Source organism: Apiospora phragmitis (genome assembly GCF_038363925.1).
Source record: "Apiospora phragmitis strain CBS 135458 chromosome Unknown utg000007l:1.0-2108841.0:1.0-2111359.0, whole genome shotgun sequence".
Taxonomy (NCBI): domain Eukaryota; kingdom Fungi; phylum Ascomycota; class Sordariomycetes; order Amphisphaeriales; family Apiosporaceae; genus Apiospora; species Apiospora phragmitis.
The window spans coordinates 2075703-2090394 of NW_027117405.1; the positions used below are offsets into that span (position 1 = coordinate 2075703).

General features: G+C 51.2%; 7 protein-coding genes across 7 annotated transcripts; 4 read left to right on the top strand and 3 right to left on the bottom strand.

The window, feature by feature from the left end:
• Nucleotides 1-481: 481 nt before the first annotated feature.
• Nucleotides 482-2329, bottom strand: PG994_007585 (uncharacterized protein; the record flags this gene model as incomplete). The annotated part of the gene is made up of 3 exons (XM_066858994.1): nt 482-1159; nt 1211-1504; nt 1559-2329. 3 exons carry the CDS (start codon nt 2327-2329, stop codon nt 482-484), a joined length of 1743 nt encoding a protein of 580 aa, XP_066715936.1.
• Nucleotides 2330-2744: 415 nt separating this feature from the next.
• PG994_007586 (Protein cms1) lies at nt 2745-3812 on the top strand (the record flags this gene model as incomplete). Its single annotated transcript, XM_066858995.1, has 6 exons — nt 2745-3009; nt 3060-3237; nt 3299-3344; nt 3399-3504; nt 3558-3696; nt 3749-3812. The coding sequence occupies 6 exons, from the start codon at nt 2745-2747 to the stop codon at nt 3810-3812; spliced, it is 798 nt and encodes a 265-aa protein (XP_066715937.1).
• Nucleotides 3813-5683: 1871 nt separating this feature from the next.
• On the top strand, nt 5684-6867 carry PG994_007587 (uncharacterized protein; the record flags this gene model as incomplete). The annotated part of the gene is made up of 2 exons (XM_066858996.1): nt 5684-6308; nt 6416-6867. 2 exons carry the CDS (start codon nt 5684-5686, stop codon nt 6865-6867), a joined length of 1077 nt encoding a protein of 358 aa, XP_066715938.1.
• A 524-nt stretch (nt 6868-7391) lies between these two features.
• PG994_007588 (uncharacterized protein) lies at nt 7392-7982 on the top strand (the record flags this gene model as incomplete). The annotated part of the gene is made up of 2 exons (XM_066858997.1): nt 7392-7787; nt 7893-7982. 2 exons carry the CDS (start codon nt 7392-7394, stop codon nt 7980-7982), a joined length of 486 nt encoding a protein of 161 aa, XP_066715939.1.
• A 1989-nt stretch (nt 7983-9971) lies between these two features.
• PG994_007589 (protein phosphatase) lies at nt 9972-11267 on the top strand (the record flags this gene model as incomplete). The annotated part of the gene is made up of 3 exons (XM_066858998.1): nt 9972-10497; nt 10747-10782; nt 10855-11267. 3 exons carry the CDS (start codon nt 9972-9974, stop codon nt 11265-11267), a joined length of 975 nt encoding a protein of 324 aa, XP_066715940.1.
• A 392-nt stretch (nt 11268-11659) lies between these two features.
• Nucleotides 11660-12447, bottom strand: PG994_007590 (uncharacterized protein; the record flags this gene model as incomplete). Its single annotated transcript, XM_066858999.1, has 2 exons — nt 11660-12183; nt 12270-12447. 2 exons carry the CDS (start codon nt 12445-12447, stop codon nt 11660-11662), a joined length of 702 nt encoding a protein of 233 aa, XP_066715941.1.
• Nucleotides 12448-12977: 530 nt separating this feature from the next.
• PG994_007591 (uncharacterized protein) lies at nt 12978-14299 on the bottom strand (the record flags this gene model as incomplete). The annotated part of the gene is made up of 3 exons (XM_066859000.1): nt 12978-13623; nt 13691-13744; nt 13797-14299. The coding sequence occupies 3 exons, from the start codon at nt 14297-14299 to the stop codon at nt 12978-12980; spliced, it is 1203 nt and encodes a 400-aa protein (XP_066715942.1).
• Between the last annotated feature and the right edge of the window lie 393 nt (nt 14300-14692).

Below are 14692 nucleotides of genomic sequence, written 5' to 3' on the forward strand. Positions count from 1 at the left end.
ACTTACCGGTGGATACGCAAATATCCTGGGGAGAGAATAATCGGAAGGTATAAGGGTCAACGGTTATGGGAGCAATTGAGTCTACGTATGTTGGGCGAAAGGTGTGCTATAATGACGGGGGATAAGAGAAGAAACGGCGGAAAACTCATCGCATATGCTTTTTTGGTCAGCAGCAGTGGCCAGTCAGAGTCGCTGGTTTTCGTGCAAGAGCTGATTCGCTGTTACTTCCCTGCTGCGCCTCTTTTCGTGATGTGCTGACAGCGACAGTGCATACTAACCCTGCACTCTCTTGCCTGATGACATGATAGTTCACGATTCAAATCAAATGCAGGTCTAACAGTTCTGGTTCTTGTCTAAGCTGGGCAGTTAGGAACATCGGGAATTGACCTTCACTATTGGTTCTTTTTTTCTTTCTTATATCGCCTTGTCGTTTATCATGGAGCCTCAATCCGCGCAGGATTTCTGCCTCGGACATGGCTCTCTATGGCAGCAACCTCTTCGGGGTTCTAGGGTAGAAGCAAGCCAAATGTACACTTGGCAAGTTAAGGTACCAAGCCACAACACGGTCCAAACCAATACCACCACCACCGTGAGGCGGGACACCTGCTGACCTGAAGACATCAACGTACTCTTTGATGCCAGGGCTTGCAGGGTCAATTCCCTTCTTTCGCAGCCTTGCCTCCAGCAGCTCGGGGGTGTGGATACGCTGGCCACCAGACAGGATCTCCTGGCCACGCATCATGAAGTCATAGGCATTGGTGACCTTGGGGTTTTCGGGGTCCTCAATCGTGTAGAAAGGTCGGGCACCCTCGGGGAACTTATCGAGTACGTAGAAGTCGGTGTTATACTTCTTACGAACCAAAGCGCCCAGTGCTTTCTCTTGCGGGGTGCTCATGTCCTCATCGTCACTGACATTACGGAACTCCTCCGGTCCCTCTTCGCGCAGCAGCTTCTGGCCTTCGGCAAAGGTCAGTCGGACCTCCTTGCCTGCCTCGGGCAGCAGGAATTCCTCGGACGGATAGATAGCACGGATGAGTGCAATATCCTCCGCGTGCTTCTCCTTCAGACCTCGGAAGATATAAAGCAGACATCCCTCAATCATGTCGCGGACTTCAACATAGCTCTCCTCGATCTCCATTTCCATATCAAGACCAGTAAACTGCAGGGCTATTAGCTATATAGTTGATTAATTAGCAAGGATATGACATACCTCGGTCATGTGTCTAGGTGTGTTGGAGTTTTCCGCTCTGAAGACTGGTCCAATACAGAACACACGTTTACGGCCACCAGCAATTTCAAATTGCTTGTAGAACTGCGGGGACTGGGCTAGGCATGCTGAAGTATCGAAATAAGGCAACTGGAAAACATTGGCACCACCCTCGGAAGCAGCCCCAATGAGGCACGGAGCCTCGAACTGAACGAAGTCTCTCTCCTCCAGGTACTGTGCGAACAGTTTGCGGACGGTCATGCGTATGTCGGCAATGGCTTGTTGAAGAGGTGCACGCTTTAATGGAGTTAATAGCTGATATAATGATCGGATTGAAATACATGGACTCACCTTGTGCATGACTGGGTTGTTCAAATGCGTTACCAGTGTAGCGGACGGTGCACCGGCAGCCTCGGTAAGACTGAGGTCCTTGACGGCTTCGGTGGGAGCGTCCTGTGCAGGGTCCTCGTCGTCAAAGCTGGAGATGGCCTTGTTGGCAGCATTCAGGGTCATTCCCAAAACCTCGGGGCCAGTAGCGATAAGGTAGCACTTGGTAAGGTGAAGCTCGTAGTTGCTAACGCGGCAGCTCTTGACAGGTTCAAGAGGCTTCTTAACAGTAGCCTCGACCAAAACGAAGCTCTCCAGGTTCAGGGTACCTGCCCACTTGACCATCTGCTTGCTCACAGGCTTGCCTTCGGGATTGACGGACATGACACCCTGAATAGCCCAGTTGCGCTCTTCTCGCAATTCGACAAAAGCCATCTTGGCTCCCTGCATTCTAGAGTTCTGGATCCATGCTCGCAGCTTGATGGTTTTGTCCAAATGCTCCTCGCCGAGCTTCTTCAGATTGACTCGCTCGGCATCGACTTTGGTAGAGGGCTGGATGTTGCCATAGTTATCCTTGGCCAGGTCTTCGCCTCCACCAGCAGCAGCCTTCGCTTGAGCTTCAGCCGCAGCTCGCTCGGCAGCTCGCTTTGCCTTCTCAGCTTCCTTCTTTGCCTTGGCTTCGGCCTTTTTGGCGCCCTTCTTGGACGGGGCGGCGGCACCTTCACCTGCACCCTCTTCTGGTGGAGGGGCAGAACCCGAGGCTTGGGTCGGGTCGATAGGAGGGGCTTCGGACATGGCGATCAACTAGTGAACGAAATTGACGGTGTTCGCAGAAAGATTGCAGACCGACTGCTAAGTGAAGGAATCGAGTGAGGCCAAACGTGATTTTATACGTTTTTATACGAGGAAACCAATATGTCGTCTCACGACCAACTTTCGATGTGTGACTCCTTCAGCCAACGTGGGGTTGCTTTCGCTTCGAGCATCGGAACTCAAAAATTTGGAGGGGCAAAAGGTGGGCCACAGCTAGGACCTGACAGCGACGTTAAATGCATCTCCCCGATAAATCAAAACTCAAAAACTTTTGCATCAATGCACGCCTATAGCAATTTTTCGCAGGTCTCTGCTCGTATCTACGCCCAGCCAATAATTCATTCAAGACCTGGCGTGTCAATATCCCTCCTTGCACCTCCCATCACCGGCAGCAAACATGTCTAATAACGAGGTTGCCAAATCAGAGGCTATGGCCTCCAAGGCAAAGTCCAAGAAGAGAGCTCGAACCGACGAGGGTGGCTCACGGAAGAAGCGCAAGGCTGGGTTCCAGCAAGATGAGAGCTTGCTGGATACGGAAGCCGGCGTGAACCAGGCGATTGCAGCCATGGACCCCCAACTCCTAGCAGACTATCTGGCTCAAAAGACCAGCAGATTCGGATCTGATTTGAGCCCGGTTGAGCTTGCGGACCTTTACATTTCACGTTTGTGTCCAATCCCAGAATTCTGTCGAGCTGCAACTAACCAAAACCAGCCATCTCAATAGAGGATACCACATCGTGGCAAGAGCCTCGAAACCTCGAGAAATTGCCAGAGTTCCTCGAGAAGTTCACCAAAGAACCCGAGAAACTCAAGAAGGCCCCCAAGCTGAAGGGATCGCCTCATACCATTATTGTCTCCGGTGCCGGGTTGAGATCCGCAGATGTTGTCAGGTACGTGTTCTTTAATCAAACCCAAAAAGTGGCTAGTATGACTGAAAAAAGGCGCGTTCAGATCCGTAAGGAAGTTCAGTTCGAAGGGCAACATGGTCGCGAAATTGGTAAGTTTTCTCTTCCCAGGGAGTGAGTGGCTGGCTGAGCTAACCCCCTGATAGTTCGCAAAGCATATCAAGCTTGATGAAGCTAGCAAGAACCTCAAAGAGCATCGGACAGGTATGGCCGTTGGAACGCCTGCTAGACTGAACGATCTCGTCGAGAATGGTAAGTTGCATCAAAATGTTGCTCCGGATTGATTGGATCTAAACCTAGCTTAGGGTCATTATCTCTGGCAAATCTTGAAAGATTGGTGGTGGACGCATCACACATAGATCAGAAGAAGAGAGGTGTTCTCGATATGAAGGATACCTTGATGCCTCTGATACGGTGGCTGGCAAGAAGGGAGTTCAAGGAGAGGTATGCTGCAACGGAGAAGCCACTGCAACTCCTTTTCACTAGACATGGGCAGCTCATTTCACGTTATGGTACATTTTTACGGCGTCTGGCGAACTACGGGATCAACAAAAGCATAACAATACCCTGAGAAGTACGGAAGACGAATCCGTCCTGTCCTAGAACGGAGTGGGCATGCTATCTGGAAGGAATGAGTTTATGTTGTAGTGCTACATTGCTGACTGCTGAGAGTCGCAATATCCCCCTATATTTGCAGGTTCGACCATCTTTGCTAGAAAAGAAGAAACGTCCGGTTGACTTATTCATTGTGCCTCATGTTTTACAAAATTTAAGAGCCAAGCTAGGAATATGCTCCAACGTCCCATCTGCCTCCCATCATCCATGTATCGAGCCAATTGGCACTGGCACCAGCTGCCAGCGGAAGCGGAGGTGTAGTCGGTCAGTGGGCCGGACGAAGACATTCATGGAGGATCGTGACTGTTGGCGCCTATCGGATATGTAGGATGGTTATTCTTTGGGGCTATTTCGAGATTGCCTAGCATTGATTTGAAACGGCATACAAAGCGAATAGTGAATTGAGTAATAAGTCATTGGTCCCGCTCGGCTTTTTTCCGTGATAGAGCCAGTCGGTGCCGGGAAACCTGGTGATGGTAGGATTTCATTAGGCTAGATGGCGACGGAATAGATGGCGGCAATTGGTTATATAACTACGGTGCCGCCGGAGCTTCGGAGCCGCGGAGTGTCGCTAACCGAGTCAACTGTGCTACTAAAGGTAAGACCACACGGCTCGCGCTCTACAACATGAAACACACCAAAACCCGCTTGAAGTATTAAAAGCGCTACAGCAGTGCACGATATCTTTTGGAGAGCTTAATATTGCTATGGTTTCATTCTCGAAATCTGAAACAGTTGCAGCCAGTAGTATGTACCTAGATTTTACAAGATTTTAAAGTATTTCATAGGTTATGTTGTGGGCTCCTGTTCAATGCGCTTGAGACGGAATGCCTCGGTCGCTCATTCGGGTCCTCTAGGCTCCGGCGTGCGGATATGGTCGCTTCTCGCTTCGGGGTGACCGACAGTACAGTGGCAGCAAGCAGAGGTGTAGTCGACTTATGATTCCGGGCTTGGCAGACTACCTAGCGGTTCGCCCCAAGTGCCGGGCCCTAGATTAGCACCTGAAGCAGACAGGAAAATGAACATTGAGCGATGCACAGGTATCAGTATTGGGCCATTTCCACTGACAACTGAGGTCTCATAGAAACTCCACCGCGCTCAAGCGACCAATAGATGACGAAAGCTCGTGACGATCATCCGAAGCTCGCCCGATAAAGCACTAGCGTATACTCAACTGTGGGAACTGAGAACTTTATTTAATGAATTCTTGGGGCCGTCTTCCCGGATTCTACAGCAAACAACATGGGGAGAGATGGAGTATCGAGAGAGATCAGGGACTACTAAAGACGCATGGGAAATATAGACGGTCTGGGGGAGGGCGGGGGATGGCGGCCAGAGCCAGGCCTGCCTCGGCCTGAAATACAGATCTGAACATGATATCCGAGGGGTTGAGCAATCCCAGCGAACTGTCCAATACCACGGTTTTGATATGACAGCATCCCGACGGAGAGCCCCCTAGTTCAGGAGAGGCCATCGTCTCCACCAGAACCAGCGCGACTCGCCAACTGGCCTGCCAATCTCTCAATTGCTAGTCTCTCGGGAAGTTGGGCTCGCTTCTGGCCACGAGAAATGAGTCGAGAAACATTCAACCTCGCTGCTCGACACACTCCTGCTTTCTGTGCATCTGTGCACAGCATCGCATTCCGTCTGCATTGCTTCCCATTTTCGACGACGCCTGATCTCTCGGTGCCAACCTCTTCGACACAATCGGTTGCTGGACGACTTTCGAACCTCATAGCCGGATAGCAGGACAGTTGGAGTTTGCTGGTCCGAGGCCATCTCGGCTTTCCCAGTTTCGTCCATACCACATTTCACCATGGCCACCGCCACGTCGGACCACCCAACGTTCACCATGCTACGCCAAGCAGGACCACTCACAACCGTCTTCACGACACCTGACTTCTGTGATTCGGTCCGATGGAGCGCCACGGCCACACCCGCGCTCTCCTCCTCGATATGCATGCCGCCGGATTTCGCCAGATATCATGCCTACGGATACGGCTTTTACTCGCCAGGTATCTGCCCCATGGGCTACACCGAGGGCTGCGCCTTTCCGACGTCGCGGGCCGTTAAAATCAATGGGACGCCTTTCTTTGGCGGAACGCTGCTGGCGGGCGAAACGGCACGCATCTGCTGCCCTGCTGGCTACACTTGTTATACGGGGGCCGATAAAAGTAAGACCTACAGCGAATGTATCGCCACCTCGGGCAAGACGACATTTCTGGGCTACAACTACCAGAGCAATACATATATAACAACGATAACGGACGCTCTGGCCTTTGCTATCCAGGTTCGCTGGCAGAGCTCTGATCTGAGTAATCTGGAGACGGATCCCACAGTGCCTGGATCTAAATATACCGGACCGACGGGTGATGCTACAGGGGGAGAAAGCGCGGCCAAAGCAGGAAGCGATACGACACTGGGCAATGTGGAAGAGACAGGTGCGGCCGGGGCGGGTCCGGGGCAGGGAACGATGGTCCCCCAGGCATACCAACGGGGGCCATAATTGCCGTGGGCGTCGCTGTGCCTCTTATATCACTGGCCCTAGGCTTCCTCGCCTTCTTCATCTGGCGGCGGCGCTACAAGCGAAAGTACGCCAAGCCCACGGAGGACGACAGATCCCAGGGTGTGTCGTCCCCCGTCGAGAGCGAGGGCAAGAGCGGCTTCCTACGCGACGGCGTCCCGAGTACGGCCCTGGTGTCGCCCATGACGCCCCGCACGGTCGGCTTCAGCAGCAGCACGACGGAGCTGGACTCGGGGACCGTGAACGAGATGGACGCCACGACGGTCAACGAACTGGACCCGGACTCGCATCCGTGGATGGAGCTCGAGACGCGCGAGCAGGTTTCCGAGCTGCCGGAAACGTCGTTCGTGGCCGAGTTGCCCGGTGACATGCCCCCGGCGGACTGGACAAAGACGAGCCGCAGTACCGAGTCACATCTGCGGCAACGGTCGGCCTCCCGGAGAGATTCACTTCTTCGGGTGAAAACGAAATCTTGAAATAGAAAGTATAATAGCCGGCAAGACACAATATAATGTCTAATGTGATGAATTTGCCTTGCACTGGAGCTCAGCCGGTTTGAAAGTAGTGCTGTGTGCGAATTTGCTGTTCTCATTCCCTTGCGGTCAGGCAGTTACTAATCGACTATACAGTCAGTGAGAGCACTTGACAGTGAGATGATATTCTATAGCGTATTGAAACCAAATTCGGGGGTAAGCGGGTCTAATTGCCGATTATTGAGGAAGAAGACCTGGCCGTGTCAGAAAAAGGGGGCCAACAAAGGACAACGCCATACAGCTCTTTGTCAGCCACCCGCAACCAGAAAACGTATTTGCCCAGGTTACCCGTCAGGGCTTTTTGCACTAACAACGCCCGAAAAACGGACTACGACACTTCCATCAGTTTCGCAAGGCACCAGGAAATAGATATTGCCCCATTCTCAAGAACCCCTGACTCAACAGTGCATACAGCTTCAACTAAGAGCATCCCGAACAGACGCTTGGCGGAGTTCCCAACCGACAATATGGACAAGGGAAAGGGGAAGGATCTCGGGGAGGATCATGATACTGAAAAGGACAAGAATTCCCGAGATACGGATCCCGGGAAGGACAAGAATCCGCCGAAAGCGAAAGACCCCCTTGAGCTGAAACCCGAGGACATGACGGAAGAAGAAACATGGCGAACGGACCCGACTGGGAGGTTGAATTCAGCTCGCAAGCGGTATGACTCTCTGAAGCAGGTGTTTTGGAAATCACGGCGGCATGCGCCGATCACCACGTTGGGCATTGGGGGATACGGCATCGCCATTCTGTACGGGGAGGCGGACACCGACGGCAAACTGGCGAACCACGTCGTGATGAAAAGAGCTCTCCACCGTGATATGAATTTGAGCATCAGGAAGGAGCGAAAATGGCTTCGGGTAACTATCTGCCCTTTTTCCTCTTGCATCAAACAGACTTACCACCTTTGGACCTATCTATATAGTTTGAATGCGAGCTTTTGTAGCTAAACTTTTTATTTCTAGACTCTTAGCAGAGCGATGCATATCGTACAGGAAGTGCCCGTGTATGTATCGCCCGAGGAGAGGAAGAAGCTGAGGAGAGGAAGAAGCTGAGGAGAGGAAGAAGCTGGACAATCCCCCAACACTTGTCCTCGAGTATCTCCAAGGCAGCACCTTGTCGAGCTCTGTCTATGAAAAAATACCTCAAGACAAGACAATCCCCAGTCGATTACTTTGGAGCTTCTTATTGTGTCGTACGTAACTTGACGGGGATGTTCTCATGGAAACCCCTGAGGACGCCCCCTCCTCCCTTTTTTTTCTCCCTCGAATTAGTTTTATACTCCGATCTCAAATATTTACACCACGGCTGACCTTTGCTGCAGTCACCCGATCATGTATCGGCATGGTTGACCCTCCGAACCCGCCAAACGACAAGAACAACCCCGATCCTCCATATGAACCTATCGAGACAGCCTACGAACGGTATGAAAAGGGAGTGATGAGGCTACCGCTGCCAGACATGGTGGAACAACTACCCCGCTATTCGAGACAGATGGGTGGGGATCGACCACGGGATTCAATACTCTACATTTTGATATTCATCCGATGAATAGTAAGCTTTACCTCCATAATGAGAAGTGTGTTATGCCGCCCATACTCACCAGCCAACTCCACCCGCAACACAGTCTACCTAGAAGTAGCAGACGAGACGGACGCTGCCCATATGCATCCATTTGGAGTGCGGCTCAAGGTATGTGGGGTTCCACTAGTTAATGATGGCTGTTTCGTTTCTTGGGTTTACTCAATGCTCAGGGGAAGTGGTATCACTAATCTTCGTACGTTTGACTATATAGCTTGGTGACTTCGGTATGACCGAAAATATACATATGTATCATAAAGCCCGGGACAAGTGAGCAACACATCTTTCTTCAGACGACTTACGGATCAGCAAGACAACCTTGTGGCACTGACTCAATGTACTTACTGCCTGAGTAGGTTTACATGGTGGAAGGGGAGAGGCAAACCCGAGATAATCGCACCCGTTTGTCACTCCTTGAGATTTCTTGGCAAAGAAACTCAGAGCTGACATGGACATAGGAACAAGCTCGCTATAAATACATTCCACCCAAGGAAAATATATCGGTTGGCCCGTTCAACAATATATGGGGTGTAGGCTGTGTATGTCCTCTTATCTATTCAGACCCCATCACAACCTTCGTCTGAAACAGGAAATCCACATGATTGGTATTGCTCCCCCCAGCTAACACACGCCGTGGGGGCGAAACCCTTCGCAGGTCATGTACTTTCTCAGGAAGATGGCGGCGCCGCTGAGCGACCGCTGAGCGACCGCTGAGCGAGCGCGCCCTCGGAGACCACCGAGGCCATCCTGGAGTTCCTGAAACGGTATCTGTACATACCGTCACCGGAGCCGGGGCCGGCACTGGGCGATCAGTTTCCTCCTAATCCCTTCCACACACCAGAAGAAGAAAGTAGTACGCAACCGGCGAGAGAAAACCCCTCCACCTAATACAGCCCTTGTGGCCCCGAGGTGCTATGACTAGCAATCAGATTGAGGAGTATGTCACCTTGTACTCCTCACGGTTCAGCTTATCGTGAAGCAGGTTCAATTTCTTGATCCTATCAAAGTGATGAAAGGGGGATTCGAGGGGCAGGAAAAGGGGCTAGCGAATCCTCAATGCAGCCAGGAGCCACCAAAAAGAGATTCTGGCAAGGGAGCAATAAGTACCGCGCAGAAATCAAAGAGCATCTAGTTTAGATGTATATAGGAACGGCTCTACACAAAGGTTACTCCTGCCAATTATGAAATTATAAATGCATGTCATGATCTATTTATATAGAAGAAACATGCATATAAAATTGACAACATGACTTCAAATCTAGGGTACCTTTGTGAAAAGTCATTAGCTAAACTGGAAGCACTGTTGACACCCCAACCTGTTGAGCTAAACACCGCTATTTGTCTAGTTCTAACCATTTCCATGTCTGATCCGACGTGAACCCCAGGAATCAACACTGATGCCAATTTGGCTTTTATTCAAATGCCAATCCATTTGAGTATTACAAATCTCAGACTTAGAAGCCATGTTGCCATCTTCCGCAGACCATTTGGATAACAATGACCAGGCTGTTTTGGTTTATTCCTCTAAACGTCCTAACGAGAAGAATGAGGATCGTGACTCCGATGATACCTTTTTTGTTCATGGCGCCCTTTTCCGAATAGTGGGCGTATACGATGGCCATGGCGGACCATGGACATCCGAGCATATCTCTCGCGCCCTTCCCGGAGCCATCCAAGAAAACATACAACACGCAGCGGCGGTATCCCTATCGATACCGAACATTCTGGCCAGTTCATTCGAACAGGTCGATCGCAGCATTGTCGAACCGGTGGAAACCATCTTTACACCTGTATTGTCCGGCATCCGCTACAACCTACCCTTTACGCGGCGACGCAACGATACTGCCAAGAAGGCTGTAATCGAACAGATGCTCCAAGACCAAACCCAGTTAGAAACTGCACTTAGAGCGAAGTCAGGAAGTACTGCCCTGGTTGCTTACATCGATCGGACTGACATCCATGTTGCCAATGTGGGCGATTGCAGAGCAGGTAATTCTCAAACGTGGCCCTCGTGCCTCACTCGTTCACCCTTTTTCTTCATGAACCTGTAAGAAAATCGGAGACAACGATTCAACAAATACTGATAGCCCGGGTTTCAAACAGTCCTTGCCCGTAGAGATGCGCACACGCAGGAGCTTGGGGCCATACCGCTGTCGATAGACCAAGACGGACACAACCCAGGCGAATGTGCTCGGGTAAGACGGGAGCACCCAAATGACAAGAATGAACCTTTTGCAGGAGGTCGTCTCTTTGGCATGATGCCCCTCACACGTTGTAAGGCCGCTCCCACCCCGCCCCCTACTGAATACATGCCTTAGTACTTACTCTAACCAATGTGGCTCGCAGCTTTTGGTGACTCGTTCTATAAATACCAGTCCACTGATATCACCCAATACGTATTTGGCAACGCCCGGCTATATAAGAAAGACCATCTATCTTATCATGAAACAATGTCGCCTTACTATCCTCTTTTGGAGTCTCCTCCCTACTTGACGGCCACTCCCGAGATTGTCTCACATCGACGATCCCCCAACGATGTTTTCATGGTCATGGCATCCGATGGAGTATGGGCCATAAAGGGCGTGACTAACGAGTGGGTTGTCAACAAGACTATGGAGGCTCTGTCGAACGCAAGTGTAGATGACCCTAGTCGGTATGTCATGGAAGAGGTGAAGAAATGGGAACCAGGCGATGATGTTACCATCAAAGTAGTCGTTTTATCATCGAATCGTTTTGATGCCATCAAAATAAGAGGATAAACAGATGAATATTCGGTTGTAACTTTCACCCGTAGCTTTCAATATGGCTGCGCTGGGCAATTCCCCTGTGTGCATGCTCATGCTCTACTCTCGTATCAAAAACCATTTTAATACAACACAGGTTCTAGAAATTGGCAAGCAAGAGAACCAAAGATATAGCATTAACTCAATGCCCATCTCATGATCACCCTAGAGATATATATCTAATCTCTAGGATAAAAGACTCTTTTCCAGCCTGGTATCAGCAAGAACGCCCAAACTCCGCCAATGCAATGCCACCAAAACGCTAAGTAACCACAACGCCATATCCCTCTTCTGACCGAAATGGTCATGTACGGATACCATGAATAAAAAGAAAACAGGAGCACGAAGAGACTGGTCAGGATCCCGTATTAAGCCTTCTTATCCTTTTTGGATTTCTTCTTCTTGTCCTTCTCCTTTTTCTCCTTCTTTTCTACCTTGCCTTCCCGCTTCTCCTTCTTCTCCTTTCTCGACTTCTTCTTGGGGGGTTCAGGCGCGGCAACCACCGCAGCTCCTCCTACCTCCTCCGAGTCGTCGTCGCCGCCTTCCTCCTCTTCCGAGCCGCTCGCGGAAGTCTCGGACTCCTGATCCTCGACCTTGCGCTTCGTCCCGGCCTGCTGCTGCGCCTGCGCCTTCTGCTGCGCGGCCGCCTTGATCGCGGCCTTAGCGCGCTCGCGGGCGATCATCTCGGAGAGCTTGGCGTTGACGTCCTTGTCCTTGTTCTCGGCGAGGCCGGACCGGATGAAGCTGATGGCGGCGCCCTTGTTGAGGGTCTGCTCGGGCTTCTCGGGCGGCGTCTCGATGTTCTTGATCTTGTCGAAGTACTGCCGCACCCGCGTGAGCTCCTTGAAGACCGGGTGGTTCTTGGCGTCGACGGCGTTGAGTCGGAGGGCAGCTGTTGGTTGTTGCGCAAGGCGGTTAGCAAAAGATGCCGTGCGTAGCCATTCGCTGCAAAGCGGTGCAGGGGTAAGCGAGACCTACAGAATAACATGGACTCCAATGCATAGGTCGCTAGGACATAGAGCTTCGCCTTTTCTAGCAGAGGCAGTTTGGAGGGGAGATCCGCCACGGCTTTCAGTATGGGCTGCAAGACCTCCTCGAGGTTGTCGATGTCTCCATCCAGACGCTCCAATTGCGGCAGGATGTTGGTGATGTCCATTGTGTGCAGTATCTTTAATGTCGACCACAGGTGTATTTTCTTGATTCGCGTAGGACTTTGCGACACTGAGGAGGGTTTGGGACTCGAAAACTGCTTGAATGCAATGAATGATAGGATCGATATGGCGATGCGCATTCCATACGCCCGCTATAAAATTTAGCGGGCTTTGGTGGCAGAATTTCTCGTCGCGCCCCCTGGAAATCTACCGACATGTACTTCAGTGAACTGCGGTTGCAGCATACCTAAGTACTTAAGGTAGCAGAAGCACAGTTCAGCTGTCAGCGTTCAGGTGGGGCACTCCCAGCCAGTTCGTGTTGATGATAAGCTACATACCTAGGTATTTCGGACCGTGGGCAGTGGGCTCATCGTAGACCTGAGACTTCATTCACATTGACCGACACCACGAAGGTAGGTGGAGTTTGGAGCCTCCTTGCCAAGGCTCCGGATACTTTCTCCGAACCTTGGAATCCTTCAACATTTATATCAACGTCTAGTGTCTCGAGGTAAGGTAGGTATTTCTTCTATCAATGCTAAAACTGACTTTCCATCTTGGTATTCATCAACATGTTCCTGATGTTGTTTCGCGCACTCCACATGATGTTCTCCGACGTGCCTTTCTCGCGTATGTTCTGGCTTTCGTCGCCATGGTCCACAATATCGCTCTCAGAACCGATTAGACCTTTTGGACGGTGGTGGAAGAAGACAGGGGGTGTAACCGTCAAGCACTTTGCGTGTAGCCCCGTGGGATCCCCTTTCCTTGAGCCCCCATTGCGGCAGAAGGTTCCTAAGGCGTTATCAAAGTTGGCGTCCAGCCGATCTACCGAGAGATCGAACAGCACCTTCTGGGCGCCTCTTCGTGTAAGAGCGTAGGCGAAACTGCAAATGGGAGCCCCGGTTACGTGAACCCATCGAGTGAACTCGGGGTGGCTCTTGAAGTCAACCAGACCTGTGATCTTGTCGAGCGGAGGTACCGTCTTGTCGTTATTAATGAAAAACTTGGAGTAAAGAGGCTCCCCTTCGTTTTCAGGCAACTGTTCTGGGAAGATCTCACCACAGTGACCCAGCCAGAGCAGATCCCAGCCGTCTCCATATGGCGAATTTGGTGTCGAGCCCGAACCGGAAAGCGCACGGGTACCCTTGGCCACAGTCTCTAGTTGCGATTGAAGCCTCACATCCCTGGATGGCAAAGTCAGGAAAGAGTACATATTGTACAAGCTGTACACGCGCCGAGAATGGCACTTACCAGTCCATGTCATCTTCCATTATCAGGGCACTCTCCAAATCCTCCTCGACGATTCTGTCACACATGTCAGTATGCGGGCAATTCCAAGTAAATGCACAGCAATGACGGTGGGATTCTCCACTGCCCAGCATCATTTTTGGGCAATCCATTGAATTGAGGCGAGAGTACTTGCCTTCTCACTGCATTCATATGGCTCCTCCAGCTGCCTAGGTAGGTGTTTGGTAGGTTGTCTCTATTCTTTCCAAAGGGTATAGCCTTATCCGGTACGGCTTCGCCCTTTACCCCATCAATAAACTCCAAGTTGAATCCCGTGAGAGAGCTCGTTAGGGTCATGGCATCGCGTTTGTCGGTTCGCTCGGGAAGTCCTATGACAAAGATCTTGGAGAACCCCAATGTGCTGTTCGTGACTCGATTGATGTCGGCAGGGCTCGATTGCCCGTGGTAGTCGGGACCGAATGATCGTCCAGACGAAGCAGGAACGGGAGTCGAGATTGAAGGCGAGTACGGCTGGTATTCGCGCCTTCGAGGTGACCAAAGTATGAAAATAATGGCAACGACAAATGTCGCGATGCCGAGGCCGATCTGCCTCATGCGCAAAGTTTGGGCCATTTCTTTGGCGAAAGGGGAGTCATTTGGGCAAAAACAACCTTCAATTTGATTTCCTCGGGGCGACGAAATCAGGTCATATACAACCTACTTCGTCTCGCGCCTTGGGGGCAGGTGTGCAAACGGTCGAATGTGACAAGCCACCAGCGCCTGCCATCCACGCATGCAGCTCCATTATTTTTAGAGAGGCGACTGGAGATGATTAATAAAGCTGCATTTCTGGAACCAACAGCATTACTCTAAGTCCACGCTGATTTGGTTCCATGCAGGGGTGCTTGCGTCGGATTGGATCGTTGGAAGGCACTCGGGCGGTTATCCATCCCGTCGGGACGTTGGTGTTACACGGGAGGTACCTATCTGCTGCCTGCAGTTTCCCAACTTCGACTCGAGGCTCTA